Source organism: Scomber scombrus, chromosome 6 (genome assembly GCF_963691925.1).
Source record: "Scomber scombrus chromosome 6, fScoSco1.1, whole genome shotgun sequence".
Classification (NCBI taxonomy): Eukaryota; Metazoa; Chordata; class Actinopteri; order Scombriformes; family Scombridae; genus Scomber; species Scomber scombrus.
Window position 1 is genome coordinate 4,436,380 of NC_084975.1, and position 22,442 is coordinate 4,458,821.

Below are 22,442 nucleotides of genomic sequence, written 5' to 3' on the forward strand. Positions count from 1 at the left end.
TGTCAGCTGAGCTCATTAAACATGAGTGGAGAAAGCAGCCACCGAATGGGATTCTGGGTAAAAATATCACCACTTCAGCCCCCCCCTCCCCCCAGTCTCTACTCTGCATTGTAACATATCAACAGAAGAGTGTGTGCATGTGTGTGCCAGCTTTAATCTTTATAAGTTGCACATTTGTTCCCCAAGAATAGAAAGATTTAAAACGTCCTCAGAGGTGAGGCGATGTGTCTTCGGTTTTATGGTTAGATTGTCACATTTTTCACATGACCTCATTCCTGATTAAACCTTAAAACCTTGCTGAGCTGCCAGTTGCTGTGGAGCCAAATATTGTTCGAACACACTGAAGGTTATTTCAGATCTGTGTGGACATGCCAAGTTTTCTAAGATACCAAAAATGTTGGGTTTTATTTTGGGGGAAATGTGTGTGAAATAATGCAGAAGGCAACTGTAATAATTGATATTTGATGAAATGACTGAAACGAACAATCAAACATCAAAACAAGTTTATTCATTTGTCTAAACAATTAGTTGACTAATTGTTTCAGCTGTAAAGTTGACACATATACTGTCAGACAGGATGGACTATTTGTCCTGCCTTTGAGGGCAGCGCACTGGTTGGCTGGTTGGCATCAAATTGCATCTAATCAATTTCCCAGCATCGAAATGCATCAGCTCTCCAAAAATGAGCAGAAACACTCTCCTGATCAGCACATCCTGACTTCCATACCTTTATTGCTCCTATCTGCATGATGCTTTCAGTGCAGAGTGTGTGGTAAAGGTGATGTGATGCTAGACTTTTTATACGGTAAGCAACAAACTAAAAGTAATTGCAGCCTTTATTCTGATTCAGTTAACAGTCCGACAACAAACTTTAATCTTTTAGCAAAGTTCACAATACTGTCTTTGCAATTGGAAAATAAAAATATTGTGAAATCACTACATTTTTTTAGGTGTTGTTACTTCCGTGACCTCCAAAGCTAAATGACAGCAGAGAAACAACAGCAGCTAATCACTGATATCCTGTTGGGCCTCTGCTGGGTTGGTTATATAAGAATGGCCTGGTTCCTCACTGATGTCAGTTTAATGGCAGTGTCTGCCTATGCTGACAGCACCCACGCCCCCGGGGGCAACATGTCAACCAACCCCTCCTCCCTCGCCCCTCGCCTGCATGCGGAAGCCTCAGAGAGAGAGAGAGAGAGAGAGAGAGAGAGAGAGAGAGAGAGTAGAGAGAGAGAGAGGAGAGAGAGAGAGAGGAGAGAGAGAGGAGAGAAGAGAGAGAGAGAGAGAGAGAGAGAGAGAGAGAGAGAGAGAGAGGAGAGAGAGAGAGAGGAGAGGAGAGAGAGAGAGATGAACGATGGATTTTGGTATCACTCACACTGAGGCCGATCAGCATGAATAGTTTGATGTTAGTTGGTACAGTACGACCACCAGTATGAGGGGAAATCAATTATTATTATACTGGTGTGTTTATTCTAAACTGGCTACATATCTGTGATTCCCATACATAAGTAGATGCACATATATGTTAGCAGGAATCACCCACAATCTTTCTCTGGAGGCGTCTTGAGGCTGAATTCTTGCCAAGAAGCTTTAAAACTAAACTATTACACTTAAACATCATTTATACACTAATCTGTGTTCCAAAAAACTAAATATAATTGTGTTTTGGGACAGTTGGTTGAACAAAACAAGACATTTGAATGCATCTCCTTAAGCTGTGGCATCTTCTGGCAATTTGTAGAAAATCCAATTAATCGATTAATCAAGAAAATAATTGTTAGTTGCAGCCTTAAACCTCAACACCTGAAGTTTCACATCCTGTTTTCACTGTAAAAAGCCTTCACACAATAATCATAACTTTGTTGTGAAGCAGTTGACGGAGGATTTGATTTCGAGCCGATAACTTAGCTGAACATAAAGTTGATCTAAATCTGCCTTCAGTCATTTTTATTTGCTGCTTTGTTGTTTTTAGCAGATCAGGGAGACAAAGTAGCAGCTCCATTGATTTTAGTTATGAAACACAAGCACAGCTGCAGGCAGTAATTGTGCTCTTGGGGAACTTCACACCTCCATAATGTTTCTGTAATTATGTTTTTAGTTTTTGACACGTCTTATGTAGCTCCAAAAACTTGGGCTGTATTTGTAGCAGCCAAATAAGAGCAGCAAATAGGGAGACGCATACAAGTTCAGAACAGAAAGTTTATTAATGCTATTTAAAATGTTTAATGTTCAGCTTAATTTATGGGTCCCATGTTGTCTGCTGGTCTTCGATGGTAATATTCTGCAAATTTCCAGGGTCTATATTTTTATTCTGGGGCTCTATTGGAATATCTTTGCATGATTTACAATTGTAGAGTTTATCTTTTACTGACTTTTTATGCAGCCCCTCAGTTCAGCCTCTGTCTGAAACAGGCCGTTTTATCTACTGTCTCTTTAAGGACTCCCAACTGAGCCCACTCTCTTCTTATTGGTTAGCTTTAGATTTCTTTTTGTCATTCTTTACTCAAAATGGAAGTTTCGCAAACACTTCTTGACATGTTGGATCCTGAATCTGATCTGAAATATGTGAATGGACAACAACACAAGCAACAAATGGAGCAACTTTAGCAACAGATGAGATTAAACGGACGGCTGTTTGTGGGCATGTGAGAATCTGACGTCAATCTTGTCGAGCTAACATTGCAAACAAAGTGCTTAGAGTGGTTGAAGACCTGACTTCTGAATCATTTTGACCATGTTTCACATAAGCATTGGATATCATAACATAAGTATAAAAATCATCGTAAATCACAGGAAGGATGATATGTCCCCTTTAAGGAAGAGGAGTGCGGTTGTTGCTCTCTAGAAACACAATCTCTGTTTTGGATGAGTTTTTGGTGATATAAAAAGATGCATTTCAGGCTCAGTGACACTTTAAACTGTCAACACATTATGTGACTCTGAGGGGTCGGGGATATGTGATCGGGCAGAGGCAGTAATCGCCTGTTCTGCTGCTGCTCCGCGCTCTTTCCCATCTTTCCCTTTCATCCTCCTTTTACTCTCTCTTCGCCTCCATCCATCTCTCTGACAGTGTCTCTCAGGCTTATTCCTCCTTTCCTCCCTCTAAACCTCTATTCTTCCCTTTTATCTCCCATCTAATTTATGTTGTACCTAGCTCACACTCACACTGCGTTATCTGTTTCTCTTTGTCAAATCAAATCTTTTTTGCACGTATCGATCCCTCCAGCAAAGTGAAATCCCTCGTGATTGCAGGTCATCGGGTGTCAGATGCTCTCTCTCTCACTGCGAGGATAGATATCTAATTCAGTGTTACAGTAACCACCAACCACCATCACGCTGCATACTGATTGAGATTCGTGTGGTGTGTGTGTGTGTGTGTGTGTGTGTGTGTGTGATTTTGAATGTGAAGGATGCCTCTTAAACCTCTTTGCACCTACACTTACTCGCTGTTATCATATATGGACAGAATGTTAAATACTACTTCACCTACATTTCTACCTTAATCTGTAGAAATAATATCTTTAAAGAAACATAAAATATGTATTTTACTATATTGCAGAAGTGCAAAGTAGAACTGGGCAATAATTGAGTGTTATTATTAGGGCTGGGTATCGACCGAAATAAACCAATACCAAGTAGTATTGAAACATCTCCCATCAAACGACATCTGCAATCGATCTTTTTTGCACCCAGAGCTAGAAAATATGACTATTTGTACGGACTTGCTCATAGCCAATCAACGCAAGCGTTCTTCGATGTATTGGTCCACTGCCACAGCAGCTACAACCCGTCTGTGGTGGTGAAGTCATGGTGAATTTGAGTTAGCGCAATTAGCAATTCAGCAGCCGAGATGCCACCTAAACGCTCTAAAGTGTGTCTACACTACACTCCTGTTACACCAGATACAGCAAGAGCACTAAATGTGTAATGGGTATTAAATGAAGCACTTAATTGGCATCTGTATCACCTTAAGGGTACTTGGATTGATACTGGGATCGTAATTTATTAAACGGTACCCAGCCCTATATTATACAACAATATATTGGTTTTAGAGGAGGAATATTGACGATATGATGATACAATACTCACACACACTGTGCATGTGTACAATAGTCTAATGTTGGAATATTGCATGGTAAACTATGGTAATGTGGTTAAACACACATTTTAAACTAGACTTTGAGTCAGGGCTCTTCTTCAACACACAACCTTAAATGATACTATATTTCCATATTTCTCTTATTCTCAACAAATCTCATGTGTAGAGAAAAAACAACAATTAACTGATTCTACTTTGAAGTATTTTCTGTGTATCCAAGGCCTGATTTATCTCATTCTTCTATGTCCCAGGTATTTAGTAACCAAGAGAGGAAAGAAAAATCCATGGACATTTTGATATTTGATTAGCCTTTGCGGCCAAAATGTCAAACATTTAAGCTCCTTGCATATGAGAATTTGCCTATTAATTCCATTATCTGTTGAATATATTTGTGTTTTCAAGGCAACGCAGGTTTATTTTTGTTGCACCTTTTAGCAACAAGGCAATAAAAAGGATTTAGACAACTTGAACTGTTGGTTAGACCAAAAAAGGACCTTGAAGACAGTATCTGGCTATTTTATTCCATGCTGACAGAACAATTGATCACATAGCTATAAACTCGATAGATCTGTCACAAATTGGAACCACAAGTACATAACCAGTATTTTAAAGAGTTCCTTATAAATGCTCAAACAGACATGACCTTAAGCTTCAGCTTTAACGAGCTGTGGTCGAGACCTTTTCTTTCCCAAATGTCCGAGGTTTGTTTAATGTTCCGCGGTTTATTGGGTTTAAATGTCACCGTCTAACCATCAGCTCATTGGCTGATAATTATGGAGGATACGCGTTGAAGCAAGGACGGATTAATTGGTTTGTGTGATTGTGTGCAAATGACAGATGGGCCTCAGGATTTCTGCCATCTTCTCCGAGGGTTAATGCATCCCGAGGGACTATTCACCCCCCGTTGACTACCACAGACACACTGAGAGAGTCCTCCCAATCTTTTGGAGGGTTTCATATCTCCAGAGACCAGAAATGGATCCAATAAGCAATAAGACGACCCCCTCCCCACCACCAGCACATCCTCAGCCAAACTTGGCTCCTCACTGTTTGCAACCACATGCTTTGACCTAGAAAACCAAATCGAGATTGGAGTCACTTAGAAAAAAAGCTCCAGAGTGAAATAATTCAGGTCGGTTGTCACGTAAGAAGGAGCTGCAGAGTCTGAGGTGCAATTTCTCACATTTGTACCCTGAAATTTCTCCTCGGCCTGGTCATGATGGTACAGATCTGTGCTTGTGAGTGTGTGACAGGAGCCTCGAGGCAAAGTGGAAGTCTATAAATTCAGAGAGTACATCGGGTATCTTTCCGCCAAAGGAACTTTTCCAGGAATCTTGTTAGGAGGTCGTGAACTTTCCTTCCATCATGAACAGATGAATCTTTGTTGTGTTAATGTGAGGCTGTACTTCCTCACTCTAAAAGAAGAAGGCACTTATCCTGATGCTGTATTTTCACCCAAAACCAGACTGTCAGTGTTTAATTTAATCTAATTTCACTACTTTTAAGGGAAATGTTGTGGAAATACTAAAAAACATGCTGAACTTTTAATTTTTTATATAGTCATAGAAAAAGAAGACTAATATTAATACACAATGAAATATAGACACAACATATAATCTTACCATGTAATTGTAAAATAATCAAGCACATTTTAAAAACTATAATCAATCAACCAGTGTTTGTCTTTATTGGCTAAAAGTCACAAATAAGACTTTTAAAAAATATACTGGTTTATTTAACATGTGTTTATAGATTTACAATATATGGATTTTATTTTGTTTCATAATGTCTTTTTAATGTGTTTTAATATTGAACACTTTTGAGCCTCCATATACTAATCATCAGTTTTTTTGATAGATGGTCCTTTTCTTTGCCGAATGAATCGATGACGTGAGTCCTCTATTATTTAACTTTCCAGTATATGCGTGGAAGACAAAAAAGCTGAAAAAGCAAAAATGTCTGTTTTTAATATAAAACTAATTACAATATTTGATTACAATAACTTCCAGGTAGAAAAGTCCTCTTGCCTATGTATAATTTAATGTTGTATAGCAAAAATAAAAGTCAGTTTAAGCAAGTAAAGCAATAAACAAAGAAGCATATGTAAATAGGTATCAGTAAGTATAAGCAGTAATTAGTGAAAGTAATTAAAAGGAAGCATAAATAAGTAAAGCAGTGGTATGGCTTCCCACTATGACAAATGCCTTTTTGGGTAGATTTGGTTTATCAGAGACGATAGTAAACTAACACAGTACATAAAATAAACACAACAGAAACAGCAGATAGGTCGGACCGCTGAGTTTAACTATATATCTTTAAACATTACAGTTAATAAGTTTGCCAATTTAACACATCAATTCAAATTAACTGCCAGTTTTAATGGTGATTAAGTCTGTGTATATATTTTATGGCATTTGCATTATATATATGATAATAACGCCTATTGAGCAGAGCAAGGAGAGACTCTCAAAAGACAAAAACACAGTGGTTAAATAGAATAATAACACTTGAGCGAATGTTCGAGTGCAAAGCCCCCTTGAGCAAAACGCTGAGCCCTGCCGTCTCACACCACATCAGCCACAACAAATCAGAAAAAATGACAACTGTGAGAGCTGCTTTAGCTTTAAGGTAAGAGAGGCGGGCGGGCTTGAAGTGGATGCAGTCGACAGCCGAGCCACATTGACCCGACCCTGTGTGGCTGAAACAAGAGAGAGAGAGGACCGCTCGATATATTGACACGAGCATGAGCATCATCCCCGGCGAGCCTCGGCACAGGCGTGACCGGCAGCCCAGCAGCTGACAGGAAGTGTTGATTAAAAACCCCCCCCCCCCCCCCCCCCCCTAGCAGGAAACTGGCACCACTTACATCTATTTTGCACGATAAACCGCTTTAGCTTTCGTGACTGTGGCTTCACTGAGCTCTTTGGTCATTCAATACATCTCCATCATGTTCATGGTGCATGCACGATGGCTGCTGCATGGTATGTTAGTCTATGGTGCTGCTGGATGGCTGAATGGGTCAGTTAAACAAGACAGAATAAAAATAAAGTCTATATGCAAAATGTATCCTCTTAAATGCATTTAGATGTTTAGGGCAGTGACAACCTATTATTCTTATATCGATTCTTATGCTGATTATTTTCTCGATTAAAAGCAGAAAATAGTGAAAAATATCTGGTAGAATATCTGGGATCTAGAATAACTGTCCAAAATACAAAGAAATTCAGTTTACTATCAAGTACGACACAGAAAAGCTTCACATATTCACATTTAAGAAGCTACAGCCAACACATTTTTAGCATATTTACTCATGAACACTAAACTAAGACGATTATGAGAATAATTAGAGATTCATTTTTTTGTTGATCAGCTTATTAGTTTAATCAAATCTAATCGTTGCAGCTCTAAAAATGTTCTCGGTATAGTTTACTTGAGGTCAACTTTCTCAGCTTGGATCATTAGCAGAGTTTGCATCCAGTATTATTACATTGATTAGCATTCAGCTATGTGATAGGAAAATCAATTCACATGCAGATATCTTTACTTATAGAGTAAGATATGTTATGAAGGTTTATGTTGATTTCTGTTATTTTGACCTTTTTCAACTAAGGCTGCAACAGTTGTAACCAATGATAATGTTTATTATTATGAATCTATTGTTTATCCTCTCAATTACTGAATATGTTATATAAAATGTCAAAATAAAGATGTGTAGATGCCCTACCATCATAATTTATGTTATTAATTTATTGCACATAAAGTAAAAAATACATAATATAATAAAATCTCTATTATCATCATTATCATGCTTGTTTTATCCAACCAACAGTACAAAAACATTGAATTTATAATGATATAAAACAGAGAAAAGCAGCAAATCGTCACTTTTAGAGGCCGACACTTGATAAAATGTCTGTTTTTCCTTCATCAATGATTGAAGTCATTAAATATTTAGTTAATTTTATGGCAATCTACAAAAACACTAGTACCATGTAGATACCCAGTGCCAAAACATCTGTGCTACAAGTGCTAGTAAGCTTGCAAAATGGACTTAAGATTCATATTAGATTGATTATTTGTCTTTGACTTTGCACTTGCCAATGTCACAAAGTTAAGCTGCTGCTCTTTTCTTACACTACTGGATAAAAACGTGTGTGTGTGTGTGTGTGTGTGTGTGATCCTGAAAGCACTGCAGCTGTCAGACAGTAGCTTTGATGTCAAGGTGTAATTCATCCATCCATCCATCCATCCATCCATTTAAGAGTGCCTGTTAGGATCAAGACTTCTATTAGACTGAGAGTGCGGATCACGTTACTGTGTCTTTATGCCTCCTGCGGGACGTTTTTGACCGCTACATTAGGAGGAAGCTCATTTTTTTTCATTTTGTTTCTTTAATTACTTTAACTTTCCAGAGCTGAGTGTGAACACCTTTAGCTAGTGAGCTGCCCCTGCTGGTTTTTCCACTCGTCTCTTGTTCCTTTTATGAGTTGCTGCTGCTGGTCACTGAGCCCTGCAGCATCTCAAGCATCCGACACTTGAATCAAGCACCTTCAGGCTCTTATGATCTAATGTTTACAGCTCCTGTTTTTTGCCTGGGTGATTTTTGGATGATTTTTTTTTTTTGGGGGCATTGCATTCACACAGTCATGAATAGAGTTAAATGAGACACTTGAATACCCGCCGCTCCATTTTCCAGCATGTAAAGTTTGGAGTACTCTCTGCCTCTTGCTCCTTTCTTCGCCTCAGTTGCAGAGCTTCATTCTGCTTCACCGCTCTCTCTTGTCTCGCCTTTTATTCCTCTCTCCTGTCAGTTTTTTATTTCTTTTTTCTAACTTATTTTGTTGCTTTCTGTCCTTCCTCGCAGCGATTTGTCATTTCTCCGCTCCTCTCATCCGTCTTCCTCGCCTCTGCCTCTCTGTTTTTGGCTGTGCTCCCTGAACCCTCTCACCCACTGAGTGCAGCATGCCTGTAAAGGTTGATGCTAATAATACTGAGGTCTCACTCAGAGCCGTCCACCGCTGCTCCACTTGTAAATACTATAGAGTTACTGTTGCTCTTCTTGTAAATACAGCGACATTACCTCCTCCGAAGCGGCAGGTAAACATCTTATTTAAACCTTATTAAACAGTGAACGCTGGAGGCTCCAGTTGGCCGCGCTTCAAGCCGTGTAACTGAAACGCCGACGACTGAGACATCAGAAATATCAGCTAATAAAATGTAATATATCTTCAGACTTTCCTTTACTTTCACAGTAATTGTGTTGTCAGGGCTTGAAATGCTGTAATTTGCTGAAGTTTGATGGGTCTAAAGGGGAAAGCACATTATTATTTGATGGCTGTAGTTCATTCAGGACGTGCTGTGCAAACAAAAGAAGGAATCAAGAGGCTCGCTGGGATTTTCCAATCAGAAACAAAAGTGAACAAACGTGATAGAAATGTTGCTTTTCTGGAACATTAACAGCAGGGTGTTAATGTGCTGCCCAAATAGAAAATAATAAGCTGGAGTCATGACATGCTGCTGTGTTTTTTCCATTTGAAAAAAAAAAAAGAAGCTGTTTTTAGAAGCAAAAGGGCCCAAAGCTGGAATACAACAAGAAAAAAAAAAAAACATTAAAAGAATATTGAGATGGAACTAAATAAATCCCTCACACTGATAATTCATCACCAGTAGTTTGAGGTATTCATGAGTTTAATGAGGAATTTATACATACTTGATGGATTTATTTATTTACTTATTTTTTTTGTGGTGGAAATTGTAGTTTGATGAACAACTAAATCTTAACTCGAGGTGTTTTAACAATATATTTATCTGGACTTACACAATCTTCAAAAGCAGTTGTTGAGAAAACCGTCTCCATGCCAACTGAGCAAACTCCATCTGATGAAGACTGTGAGATGTGGGTAAAAGATCCAGAAAAAAAAGTTTTGACTTAGAGTTTTTTGGATTGATAGTTTGTATAAGTGTGAAAGTCTCATCTTAGTCAGAGAATGAAAACATTTCTATGTAGTTTATTTTTAGTCAAACTTATTTCACAGAAGATTTTATCTCGTCATGATCTGATGAAAAACAGGTTGAATGATTTAATAAATAAATCCTGATATTTAACATGTTTGATTTACATGTTTATTTTGAGCAAACATGACTCAACAACTGAGTTTCCCATTAATGAATTAAACTGTGGCGGCGTCCCCCGAATATAACCAATACTTAAACACACACACACACACACACACACACACACACACACACACACACACACACACACACACACACACACACACACACACACACACACACACACACACACACACACACACACACACCAGTGTAATTTGCCAACACACACACACTCTCTCTCTCTCTCTCTCTCTCTCTCTCTCTCTCTCTCTCTCTCTCTCTCTCTCTCTCTCTCTCTCACACACACACACACACACAAAAACTCTCTCTCTGTTATATAATATTATTAATTATTATTAATTAATGCATTTCCTCATTAATTTATGCAACCGCCCCCAACTGTATAACCAACCTTTTAACAAACTCTCAGATTTGCAGCTCATATTTAGAAAATAAAACCTATAATATTTCATCTCATCTTTTTTTGTCAACGATGACAAAGACAGATTTTGGTTTAAGTTTTGATTTTTTAAAGTACATGTCAATCTGATCTTTTTAGTGTTTAATGATGTTGGTGTCATCTCTTCATCATCACATCTTAAACATGGATAAAAATGTTGCTGACAAACATACCTCATCATAGTTTTTGTTAATGAAATCAACACTAGTATCGCCCTACAGACCTCTACTGGTCCAACCCTACTATGTGTACTGTAGCCTTCCCCTAATGATAGCCGATGGATCAGTGGGATCAATAGAGCCTCAGGGGAGCTCAACGTTTGACAGCTGATGAGGTCTCAGAGGATTTAGCTCCATCGGCGCAAACCCCGACGCTTGAGAGGCGTGTAATAGGGTGACCCACGACCCCGAGCATCCCAACCAGGAAATATTGATGAACCTTTCCACAACAACTCCGAACGGGAAGAGAAATATGCAGAGCGGAACGAGGGGGAAAGATTCACTTGTGCTTTAATGGCTCCGGTGCATTTGACATCTTTTCAGTGGCCACGTAAGAATGATGTAAGAAAGAGAAAATACATCTTAATGTCACAATGTCGGTAAAAGTAGATTTTAATGAGTGGGAAAGACATTCAACATCTTAGGAGGCAGATGAGTTTATTTGACACAGCGAAACACTGAATGATTTAAATAAACAGTAAAATACAAGGCTTAACTCCGAAAGTAGAAAGATACAGAATAAGGATGACGAGTAAGGACAGCAGGATGTAGAAAACTGAATCAGAATAATCAATAATGATATTTTAAGTGGGTTTTTTATTTTCCTCTCGTCTGTGAATACTTACCCTGGAATACAATCCAACAACCAGAAACCTTCAATCTGATCAGTAATGATCCTAACGTGGAGCTGAAGAGCAGCAGCTGGCTGACCGAGAGCCGTAATGGTCACTGGCTCTGTGTAAATATTTACTGGAAGATCCCTGGAGGTGAAAGGCAGTTTAAAGATGGCATCGCATCGCTCCCAATTATTTACTCTGGAGCCTTTCAGAGTATCCCCCCCGCCCCCCCCGGATGGTTCAGACGATGCCTTCACTGCTGCCGGATATCTCAGGTTCAGATCTGAGTAATCGCTCTATAAACTCTGTGATAACTCCTTTTTTTTCCCCGGGGGGGGGGGGGGATAACTTGAAGTTGATATGTTACCTATTTTACTCTTTAGCTGCTAGACTTTATGGTCTGTTCACATGCTAGTTGCTAACTTTCCACTAAAAAAAACAGCCCAAACACGACACAACGAGAGCCGATAGAGTGAATCAAAACCTTAAAGTGACAGGCCTTGAAACCACAACCTCCATTTTTCCTTTAACTCCTTTTTTCGTTGCCCATTTGACTCTTTAGCTGCTATGTTATAAAGTCGGTTCACACGCTAGTTGCTGATTTTGTCGTCCCGCCATCTGTTGCTCTTTTTTAATGATTTCCACTGAAAACAGCCCAAAAATGACACCATGAGAGCCGTGAGAGTGAATTAAAACCTTAAAGTGACAGACCTGGAAACCATAACAATAGTCATGTGATCTTTTGTTGATTGATTCAGGGATTTAAACTTTGACTGGCTGGTGGAGGCATACAGCTGAGAGGTTCCGACCTAATCTGACCCTGCTTACATAAGCTTACATTTAACCTTATATTAAATGCTCTGTTTTAGCCGTATGAATGTCAGCTATCTTATATGTGTATATACGATTTCCCCTTCACGCATCAACAGACCCAGAAACCTGCAGTGTAATTCGAACACGCGGGTCAGTGTCGATGTTACTAAGATGAGTGTTTGACTGTAAGCAGAGATGGAGAGACCAAGCAAACATAAACACACTGCAGAGAGAAAGGTTTGTGTGTTTGTGTGTCTGAGGGCGTGTGTGTGTGTGTGTGTGTGTGATAGAGGAAGTGAGAGTGAGGGAGAGATTTCGGGATTCAACTTAATTTAATTCCCCTCTTTCTAATCTTTCCAGGCCTTCACTTTTTTTCATCTACCTCTTCTAAATGGTTTTCTGCTCTCATATTGTTTCTGTTTGTCTCTATTTCATACACACTCTCTCTCTCTCACACACAGACACACACACACACACACACACACACACACACACACACACACACACACAAACACACACACACACTCCGTGTTGTGTTTATATTGGCTTGCTCACAGCCATCAGTATTAAGAGCTGCCTCGGTCCTCAGGATTCACCATCAATCTTCACATTCTGCTCTGTCTGTGTGTGTGTGTGTTTGTGCGTGTGTGTGTGTGTGTGGTGTTTAACTCCAAACTCCATCTCCTTCTTTGGCAAAGCATCTTGTAACACCTTCCCGTAATGCCGTTTGTTCCTCTGTGTCTCTGCTGTTTGTCCGTTGCTCTCTCACACTCTGGCATTTTGTCTTTCTCTCGCCTCCACGTTTAATTTAAATGTCTCTCACTCAATTTAAAAAAAATATTCCTCCCTCACTAAACCTCTGCTGCTGATAGACGTGAATCATGACTCTTATAACCAGATGCCTGAAAGATACAGAAAGTAGCCGATGACTTAAAGATGCATCGAGTGTTTGGTCTCGACTGTTAAGTTGATTTGTTGATTTTTATACATTTTATAAAGAGATGCCTCAACATGTTCTGATGGATTCATTTACCTCGGCTCAGGTTTTAACACAAAAAAGCTAATAACAAAAATCAGCTTGTCAAATAGCAATCAAAAGAGTTCTCCAGAGTTTCAGTATAGCCCTTCTATAAATTTAGGGGACTCTTTATGGACAGACTTTTAGAGGTTAAGATATCGTCACTTTTAAGCACCTCATCAGGGAAGGTGATAAGCCACACAGATCTTGACACATTTCAATCAGTCAATGATGGTCTAAACTTGATCCACATTCATTAGATATGATATTAAACACTGAATATGGCATTTGTTGTTTAAAATAGCACCTTGGCTTGTTTTCCCTAACTAACTTCATAGATGTAAATTAATATCTCAGGATTTAAGCGCAGATGTTTGACCTCAGTTCATACATGCTGCTGCATCCTCCTAACAACTTTACCCTCCCTGCCTAATAATCCACATCTTTCAAACTGCACACCTCCAGTTTGTAACTAAGGTCTTCTCCGTATAATTTCGTTGTCTTCAAGTCCAAGCTGAGATAACCCCGATGATGCGATCAGAGTCATTTTCTCAGACTTTGACAAAGCTCCTCCAGCAGAAGACATTACAACAGTTTAACAGGCTGAGTGCATCTTGTTAATTTGGTGGATTAACCCTTTAAGGCTACATTTATTGTATGGTGTTATATTAATGGAGTCGGTCTACACATTTCTGTTCTCTAGCACATTAACTTACATTAAGGACAAAGATCAGCAGCTGTTTAACTGACCATTATAGTTATTCTTTTGCTGTCTTTTCTTATTTTTCTTGTGCAATTCTGTCCATAGAAAAACACAACGAGAAGCACATAAATATCATCTCCTCAGGATCTGAACGCTGCTGTTCTGTTGCAGTGTAATTTGTTTCTGGAGGTTTCAGTTTTCCAGCGTCATTAAGCTCTCTCACTGCCACTTATGGTCAGTAGGGTTTCATCCTGTGCAGCAGCTTGTTCTGCAGCCAAGTGGGTTTTGGTCAGGTATTATTTGAGCGGTGGATTACTGTGAATGGTCATCTGGCTGCGGTCAGGATGATTAAGAGCAGGTTTGACGAGGCTAATGTTACTGAACTGTATTTAGGACCAAACAAATGCCAGCTTCTGCTTCAGGCAGCAGTTCGGATAACAATGGACTTACAGCAGCTTTATCCCATTGGTTAATCCTAATGTAACAATCCCTTCAGATAGAAAAAGGGGAAACCCGATCCACAAATGACTGGTATTTATTCTAGTACCCAAAAATAACTTTTTGGTAAGTTTTCTTTATCAAGTCAAGGAGATTTAACTTAAGAAGTAATTTATTTAAAATAATATGAGACCGGATTAATTAACATACAACTCAAGTAAAGATTTTAAGAAGTAAGTTAAAACTTATTTTTAAAATATAGAATTTTATAACCACACTATGAACTATATGCACAGTAGTTGTAAGCATTTGTTGACACTTAAAAAAAGAAAAAAGGACTCAATGAAGCGAATTACTGCTAAAATAACAACTAATGGAGATGCAAATAAACAATAAAATAACCCCCATTCAGGTCAGGATTGAGTTTATAATAATAATAAATAGTACATCATAACAGTTTATATTTTAAAAAGTAGAATCATTTCAATACTGAACAAACATACTATACAACTAGATACAGTGTTTTTATGTTCAACTTATTCACTTATTTCAGTTTCTTCTGTCTATGTTCATGTTCTTTTGTTTTTTTTATTTTGGCAGTGTGACACCTGTTGTGTGTCACATGGGAATGATGTAAACTTTCACACAATAACAATCATCCAGTCAGCTCAGAAACACGAGGAAAAGTGTGTGTGCAGCCAGATCAACAACCAGTTTCATACTGGAGCTTTTTTTTTTTCATCTTTGACTGGCTCTCTAAATTGCACTTTTACAAATGTTATGCTGCTATTCTGCTACTTTGCACCTGTATCAATGCTCCGAGACTACCTCATTACACTGATTTTGTCTATTGAATTGCTGCTATTTATTTATTCTTCATTCTTTTATCTGCTATTGATTCTTTCATTCGTTCTTTTTTAACTGAATATACGGCAGAGATGCCTTCGAAAATTTCGTTATAGAAGGTATAATGACAATAAAGACTATTCTATTCTCTTCTGTTCTATTTATTCTATTCTGTTCCGTTGCGTTCCATTCCATTCTATTCCATTCCATTCCATTCCATTCTATTCCATTCCATTCTATTCCATTCTATTCCATTCTATTCCATTCCATTCCATTCTATTCTGTTCTGTTCTGTTCTGTTCTGTTCTGTTCTGTTCTAAAAAAAACAGGCTTTAAGTTTAGGGTAAGGTTTAAAGTTTAGTCCACTGTGCTGAGCGGCACATTTCAAAAAAGTTAGCGGTGGACTCGGCTGAGTTGACAAGTGCTGTTTTCTTTTGCTTTTGTTTGTTGGCCATAACCATTACGCCGCGCTCGTATGCTGTTTGGAAAATGCTGCCATCTTGGGCTTCCGATTCATCTGTCGGGCAGACAACATACTCTATTTACATTCTTGTGGAAGTCAAAGCTGGAAGATGGATGATAAACATTAGAGGCTGCAGCTGTGCAGCTGAAGAATGTGTCTGCTCTGGTGGAGCTTTGCAGTCATCTCAGGCTCGTTTCGCTCATTTGTTCTACAAAGTTGGGCATGTGACAGGTGTTCAGCTAAAGCCGAGTGTGACACTGTGATACCTGGACTGGCTGTGAAACCGGATCAACGTTATCCTCTAGCTCTCACCTCTGAGCAGATCACAGGACTCCATCTCTCATGTCCATTTGTCTGTGTAACCCGAGAGCGGCCGTGCCTGCTCCGGTGCTGAGTGGTGGTGGAGTCAGGCAGGCGGGCTCACAGCGGTCAGGGGCGAGTGGTGGTGATGGTGGGTGAGGGGGTCGGTTTTAGGGGCCATAACATGGTCTGATGGATTGGACTTCTTCCTGAGCCACAAAGCTAAGGGGAGGAAGTTGAGGCCTGAAGTTGAGGCCTGAGGGCGAGGCAGCGGCTGGGTGCCTATGCTGGGGCGCTTGGTAGAAATCCTAATCATCAATAAACATTCGCCCCCTCTTTCAGTACGTCTTTAATGACTGCCTGAAGTTTGTTCTTGGACTAATTTTATGTTATACTATCCGCATATTAGTGTGCAAGTATATTTCGGTGTTCTGAACCCCAAGCAGGACATCTAAAGAGATCCTGAAGAGATAAAAGTATGGAGCTTCTCACAAGATGAAAGCAAAAGTTGAAAAGTTTTTACAGAAAGAAAGTTTTGAGTAACACATTTTTTCCATATTATTCCTTCAGTTATCTCCCATTCTCTCTTATTTATCTCAAGATTGTACAACAGGTAGAGTTCTAGTTCTTTTCCGATGTAAAACAAAAGTTCAGCAGATCATTTTAAATATCTGTTTGTACTCATTTTGGTCTGGAGTTGTTTTTAAAATCAGCCGTCCCATCACATGTTCAGTATTGGTTGTTGACGCACAACTATTGCAATGAATCATATAGAAACTTCCAGATTCCTGATGATCACAATCTGCAACATCTAGAAAATATCAGTGATTGTGATAGAAAATTGATCCTGATTTATATAAATTGTGTAAAACCAGCAACTTTAATCCAAATACTGTCAAAATCAATGCTTCTGAAATGTGAACAAATGAAATAATCATTTCTCTCCTCCTCTCCTCTCTTCAGGCTCAAAGGAAGGAAGTGTTTCTTCAGGAGCGCTACGGCCACTACACCCTGACTGACCCCTTCCTGGCGCTTCAGAGGGACTTCGAGAGCGGGGTCCCCGGAGGAGACAAGGAGCGGCGGCCCCTGGGCTCCAGCCCCATCTCTGTCCTGGAGGCCGTCATGGCACACTGCAGGAAGATGCAGGAACGTATGTCCGCACAGCTGGCCGCCGCCGAGAGCCGCCAGAAGAGGGTAAGATCCAAGGGGAGGGGTGGGGGCAGGAGGGAGAGGAGGGGGGGAGTTTATACAGTTACCCCACCACACTGTATTTAAACTCAGATGTCGTCTACACACTGTTCAGGGTCAGATTTGACATTATTTACATTTGAGAGCTGGAAAAACACTCGATACACGTTTCTTTTAGCCAGCTTCCCCTTAGTAAGAATTGATCCAATAGTTCTCCAATGAGATGTTTCACTGTGTTGAATCATCATCTTCAGAGCCACACACACACACACACACACACACACACACACACACACAACCACACACACACACACACACTGCACTTAAAATCAATTAATTTTCCAAAATCCACATTTCATGGCCTTGACTTTTACATTGGTTGACATTTGGTTTAATTGCTGCGGGTCAGTAGTCAGATTAAATGAAGGTAAATAAAAGTACATCAGCAGATGTGGGAGAAACATTTCTGCTGTTTTACCACAGATTCTGTTCATGTACACAACGGCTCAAATCTCTGCGGCTGGATTTCTCCGGAGAAAGACGTGGGAAAGGGAAAATTGAAATTGTACGCTTGTCTGCGTGTATTAATGTTTTCAGTGTATCCATGAGGTTTTGTAGTGTATGAATGTGGGAGATATGAATAGCTGTGTGTGTGTGTGTGTGTGTGTGAGCTTAATTCCTATTTTCTGGTGCATCATTTCTATTTTTGATGGTTGACTGTGTGTGTTTACGAGTGTGTGTTTGTCCCAGGTCTCTCTAGGGTTATGTGGCTCTGATTAACTGTGCAGCCAGCTGTCGGCTATGGCTGCTTCTGTCCCGTTTTCTCTCTCCCTCTCTTTTTCTCTCTCTCTCACTCTCTCTCACTCTGTCACTCTCTCTCACTCTCTCTCTGTCTGTGTCAGGAGATATGGAGGTGTGAAAGTGATGTGGAAGTGTTTGGATGAGAGGCTGGTAGAATGACTGTGGGTGAATAGTAGTAAAAATACTGTGTGTGTGTGTGTGTGTGTGTGTGTGTGTCCTGTCCCTGAACTCTGTAATAATAACAGAGATGATATAGTTTTGAGCCAAATGGAGCCCTTGTAACCACACACACACACACACACACACACACACACACACACACACACACACACACAGACACACACACACAGGGAGAGAGAGAGAGAGAAGAGAAGGAGGAGGTATGGAAGAAGGAAGGAAGGGAGAGGTAGGAGTTGGCTGTTTTGACAGGAAAGCTGGTTAAATAGATTTTTGGGACTGTGGTTAGTCTGAGTGTGTGTTTGTGTGTATATGTGTGTGTGTGTGTGAGATAGAGAGAGAGAGAGAGAGAGAGAGTGTGTATGTCTATCCATGAAATGTGAATGTACAATAAATCAGTTTTAATTTCAGTCTGTTCTGGCCTGATTACTTCTTATCGTGGTACTTTTTACTAGCTCTCATTTGAAGGTTTTTAGTGGTGGAGACAGTATGGCACTTGTGTTAACGGTGCTAGTGCCAACATGTTTTTCTTACCTTGTTATGGGAAGTATAGACATCATGTTTTTTTATTTCATTGTAATGTCCTAAAAAGAGCCTCAGGGCGTTTTCAAAACCTTGATTTTTTAAAGTCTGGACTGAGTGACTCATTTAGGAAGATGTGAACACAGCAGTCGTAATCAAAACAACCGCACAGAGACTCCTTAGAGGAAGTGGTCTCAGTCTCGTCCCAAATTGAAATCTGTAGTGGTTCGTCTGCAGTGTGAACGTAATCCGACCAAGAAGTGACACAACTACTAGGCAAACTCTGCATGCTGGTATTCAGATGAGCGACGTTTGGTTTAGTCAAATTTAAAGGGGTTAAAATATGAAAATAAACATATGAATAACTTGCACACATTCTTTTTTTATGGACCCAGCATCAAATTTCTACTTTTAATCCATTTAGAGAGAATATATTAGAGGATTATGGCAAAAATGTCTAAGTGGTGTAACCATAAAAACTTTGTACCAAATAATTCAACTTGCTTAAAAACAGTAAATTCTCAATAAAACACCATATCAACTAGTTTGGCATGATCTTACATTATAACTTTATATTAAATAAAGGTAATGGAATACAATTGTTCTAAATATTACATTTCATCTGAAGTCATTATTAGTATAAATCCATTTACTGTAGGTGGATAACATATGTGATATTTATCATTCTTTCGTGGTCACACCATTTGACATTTTCAGGAGCATTCAGTCTTACTTTTGGTTAAAAAATGGTGCAAATGTCATTTCAAATGATATAAAACCAACAAAAATACTAAATGTACATTTTAACAAACCTGATGCTGCTTTTAAAACTATTTTTTAAGATATTGTTGATTTTCTCATCTTGCCAACCCTTATTTGTCACTGACCCTTATGTTTCCACCTCAGACACAACTAACCAATGAGAGGAGTGAATGGTCTCATGAAGCTTTTAGTTATACTTTTTCATTTGTTAGGATGAAAAGAAACTGAACCAAAAAGTTTGTAACAAAGCAACACATCAAGGTTTTAAAGTACCTTTAAATTAGAAAAGTTTCCTGTAGTATGATATCTTGATTTAAATAAATAAACCTAATCATGTAACCAACCGTTTGATGCCAACTTACTGCTATTCACACATTTCAATCAGTACCGTTATCAGCGTTACTTGGAGGCTTGTGAACAGCTGATTGGTCTCATACAGACACTGTAATAGATTCAGAGATATGTAAACATCCTAACTGCTACATCAGAAGTCTGTATCAGTCACAGGCTTCACTCTTGTCTTTATGTGTGTATTGAGGTTATAGTTTATTCATATAGCACTTTACATACACCGAGGCAATCTGAAGAACATTATATAAGGCAAAGAAATGCATAAAAATAACAATACAATAGGGAAACAAAGCCATGCATCATATCTTTTATGTTTGCCTTTGTTCCAGCTGCACAGAGACGTTTACTAAGCCGTGGGATCTGATTTTTAACAGTTCTCATAAAGAATGAAATGATCATTTCAGAAACACAGTTTTAAACCATTTTTAACAAGTGTTTTCTTGTCAAATTCAATCTGCCCACAGAGTTCACACTAGAATGACAACACAATAGGAAAATCTCTTCTCTGTTTTTTACTGAAAAACAAAAATGCACAATTACAGGGAGATAATCACTGGAATAAAGACATTATCGTGTCTCATTTCACACTACAACACCTTTTATTTGGTGAGCGTGCTATTTTGGGGGATTGAAAACAATAAACTATTGTGGATCAAAGGTTAAAAGAGAGAGAAAAGGATTCATTTTTACATTTATCTGCTTTGATGTGGAAATAGCCGATGATAATGGGGGAAAACCTCACTGAGATTTTCTGCTTTCAGAGCCACAATCCCAGACGTTTGGTTGAGAAAGCCCCAGATTTGACCTCTCAGACTCCAAAGGAAACCCAGCTGTGTGGCCACAACGTCTCTGTAACCACTCACACACAGATATGCAAAGTTGACTTCAACCTTGAGAGGTTTTTTTTTTTTTCTTCTTTCGGTTCATTTGACCCTCCGAAAAACATGCGTAAAAAGGAGAGGCAGCCACCGCAGAACAACGGTTAACCTTCTTAAAGCGCAGAATAAATCACCATGTCGCCGCGGATTTCTCGGTGGCACATAAACACTCAACAAACATGGGCGGGATCCCAAAATTGTTTCGCTGGAAGCTCGTAAAAAAAAAACGGCCGATGACACAACAACAAACCAAAAACTGTTGAAAGACACAACTGACACAGGCTCAGAGTGTCACAGGGATCTTCTGGTTGCTGGGTAGAGTGAATTTCACCCGGATTGTCCGTGCTATCTTTATCCCCTCCATCCGTTTCCACTCTTGTCATCCTCCCGTGAGTAAGCTGTTGAATTATCCATGAGGTCTTAGGCAAGCTGAAGGGAAGCAGGCAGTTGTACGTAACACACTCTGAATCGGTTTATGGGAATAATGAAGACACCCCCGCCCTCCCTCTCTCTTCTTCTCCTCTATGAATCAGTCATGAAGTTGGAGGGAAAGGCCCCCGTCAGCACCGGCACCTCCACCTCCACAACAGCAACAAACCCTCCCAACAGGGGCGAAGAAACACCGTATTTGTTAGTTTTTTGTGGGTAAACATGCCGACCGAGTTATGTTCATATTGTGTCGTGAGGCTGAATTTGGAAGTAAGGTCACGACCGCCGGTGCTGAAATTCCTTTTTCTTAAAATAGTCGCTCGGGCCTCCTCCTCCTTCACTTCCTTCTTCTTCTCATCCCCGATTCTCCACAGCAGTTGAATAGGAGGCTTTATTCTTTCCTTACAGATTTGCAGGTTTTTTAGGCGAGATTTTGATTATAAACTCCACTTAAATATTTCATTTAACAGTAGGGGGTCTCTGGTGCTAACTGATGTGCCTCCAAGGTATCCCCGTTATAATAAAAAGGGAGCTCCAGTTTAATGTCGTTATTATTTCACATCACTGTAGATGATGCAGCAGAATGTGCTTATGCATATGGATGACAAAGTTTAAGATTCTTTACACTGCTGTTGGGTTAAATTGTGTTTTTTAGAAAGAAACTTGTCTCAGAGGGTGTTCATCTTGACAAAAAGAAAAAAAAGAAGCTGACACTGCATTAAAAAGAAAAAGAAAAAGAAAAGAAAAGAAGGATCCTCGTTAGTTTTAATGAGACCGCTGTGTTGACACCAAGAATCTTCAAAGACCCCCCCCCCAAAAAAAAAAAAAAAGCACCCCCGTCACATTTAGCCACAGCAGCAGACTACAAGTTTTAACCAGCAAGGCTTCTTACCTGCTTGAATATCACGCTGCTTGTAGCTCGTTGTAGTGTTTACAGTTTTCCTTTGAGTGTTGAGAGAAAGACGGAGCAGAAAATCATAGCTGCCTCAAAGGAAATAAAAAGCTTGCTGGTGTCTTGTGTGTTTTGATAAGCCTTCAGACTGAAAGGTCCTGGTTTGTACTCCAGCTTCTTGTTAGTACTTGTAGCAACATGTCCGCACCAGTTCAGACCTTCATAGGGGTTTGTCACAGCCTAATGGAGAGCTTCGGATTTAAAGAAGTTTAAGTCCTGGATTCAAAGGGGGAGAAACTAGACTTTACAGGAAGGTATCTCACTGCTACTGTCAGGGTTGGGAAGGTTGG

At 39.5% G+C, this 22,442-nt stretch overlaps 1 protein-coding gene across 1 annotated transcript in view; it reads left to right on the forward strand.

The window, feature by feature from the left end:
* cttnbp2 (cortactin binding protein 2) overlaps positions 1-22,442 on the forward strand; it is a 115,694-nt gene that overhangs the window by 40,415 nt on the left and 52,837 nt on the right. Inside the window, exon 3 of the mRNA XM_062420423.1 lies at positions 17,056-17,286. Within this exon, the coding sequence (XP_062276407.1) occupies positions 17,056-17,286 (231 nt within the window). The remainder of the gene's footprint in view (positions 1-17,055; positions 17,287-22,442) is intronic.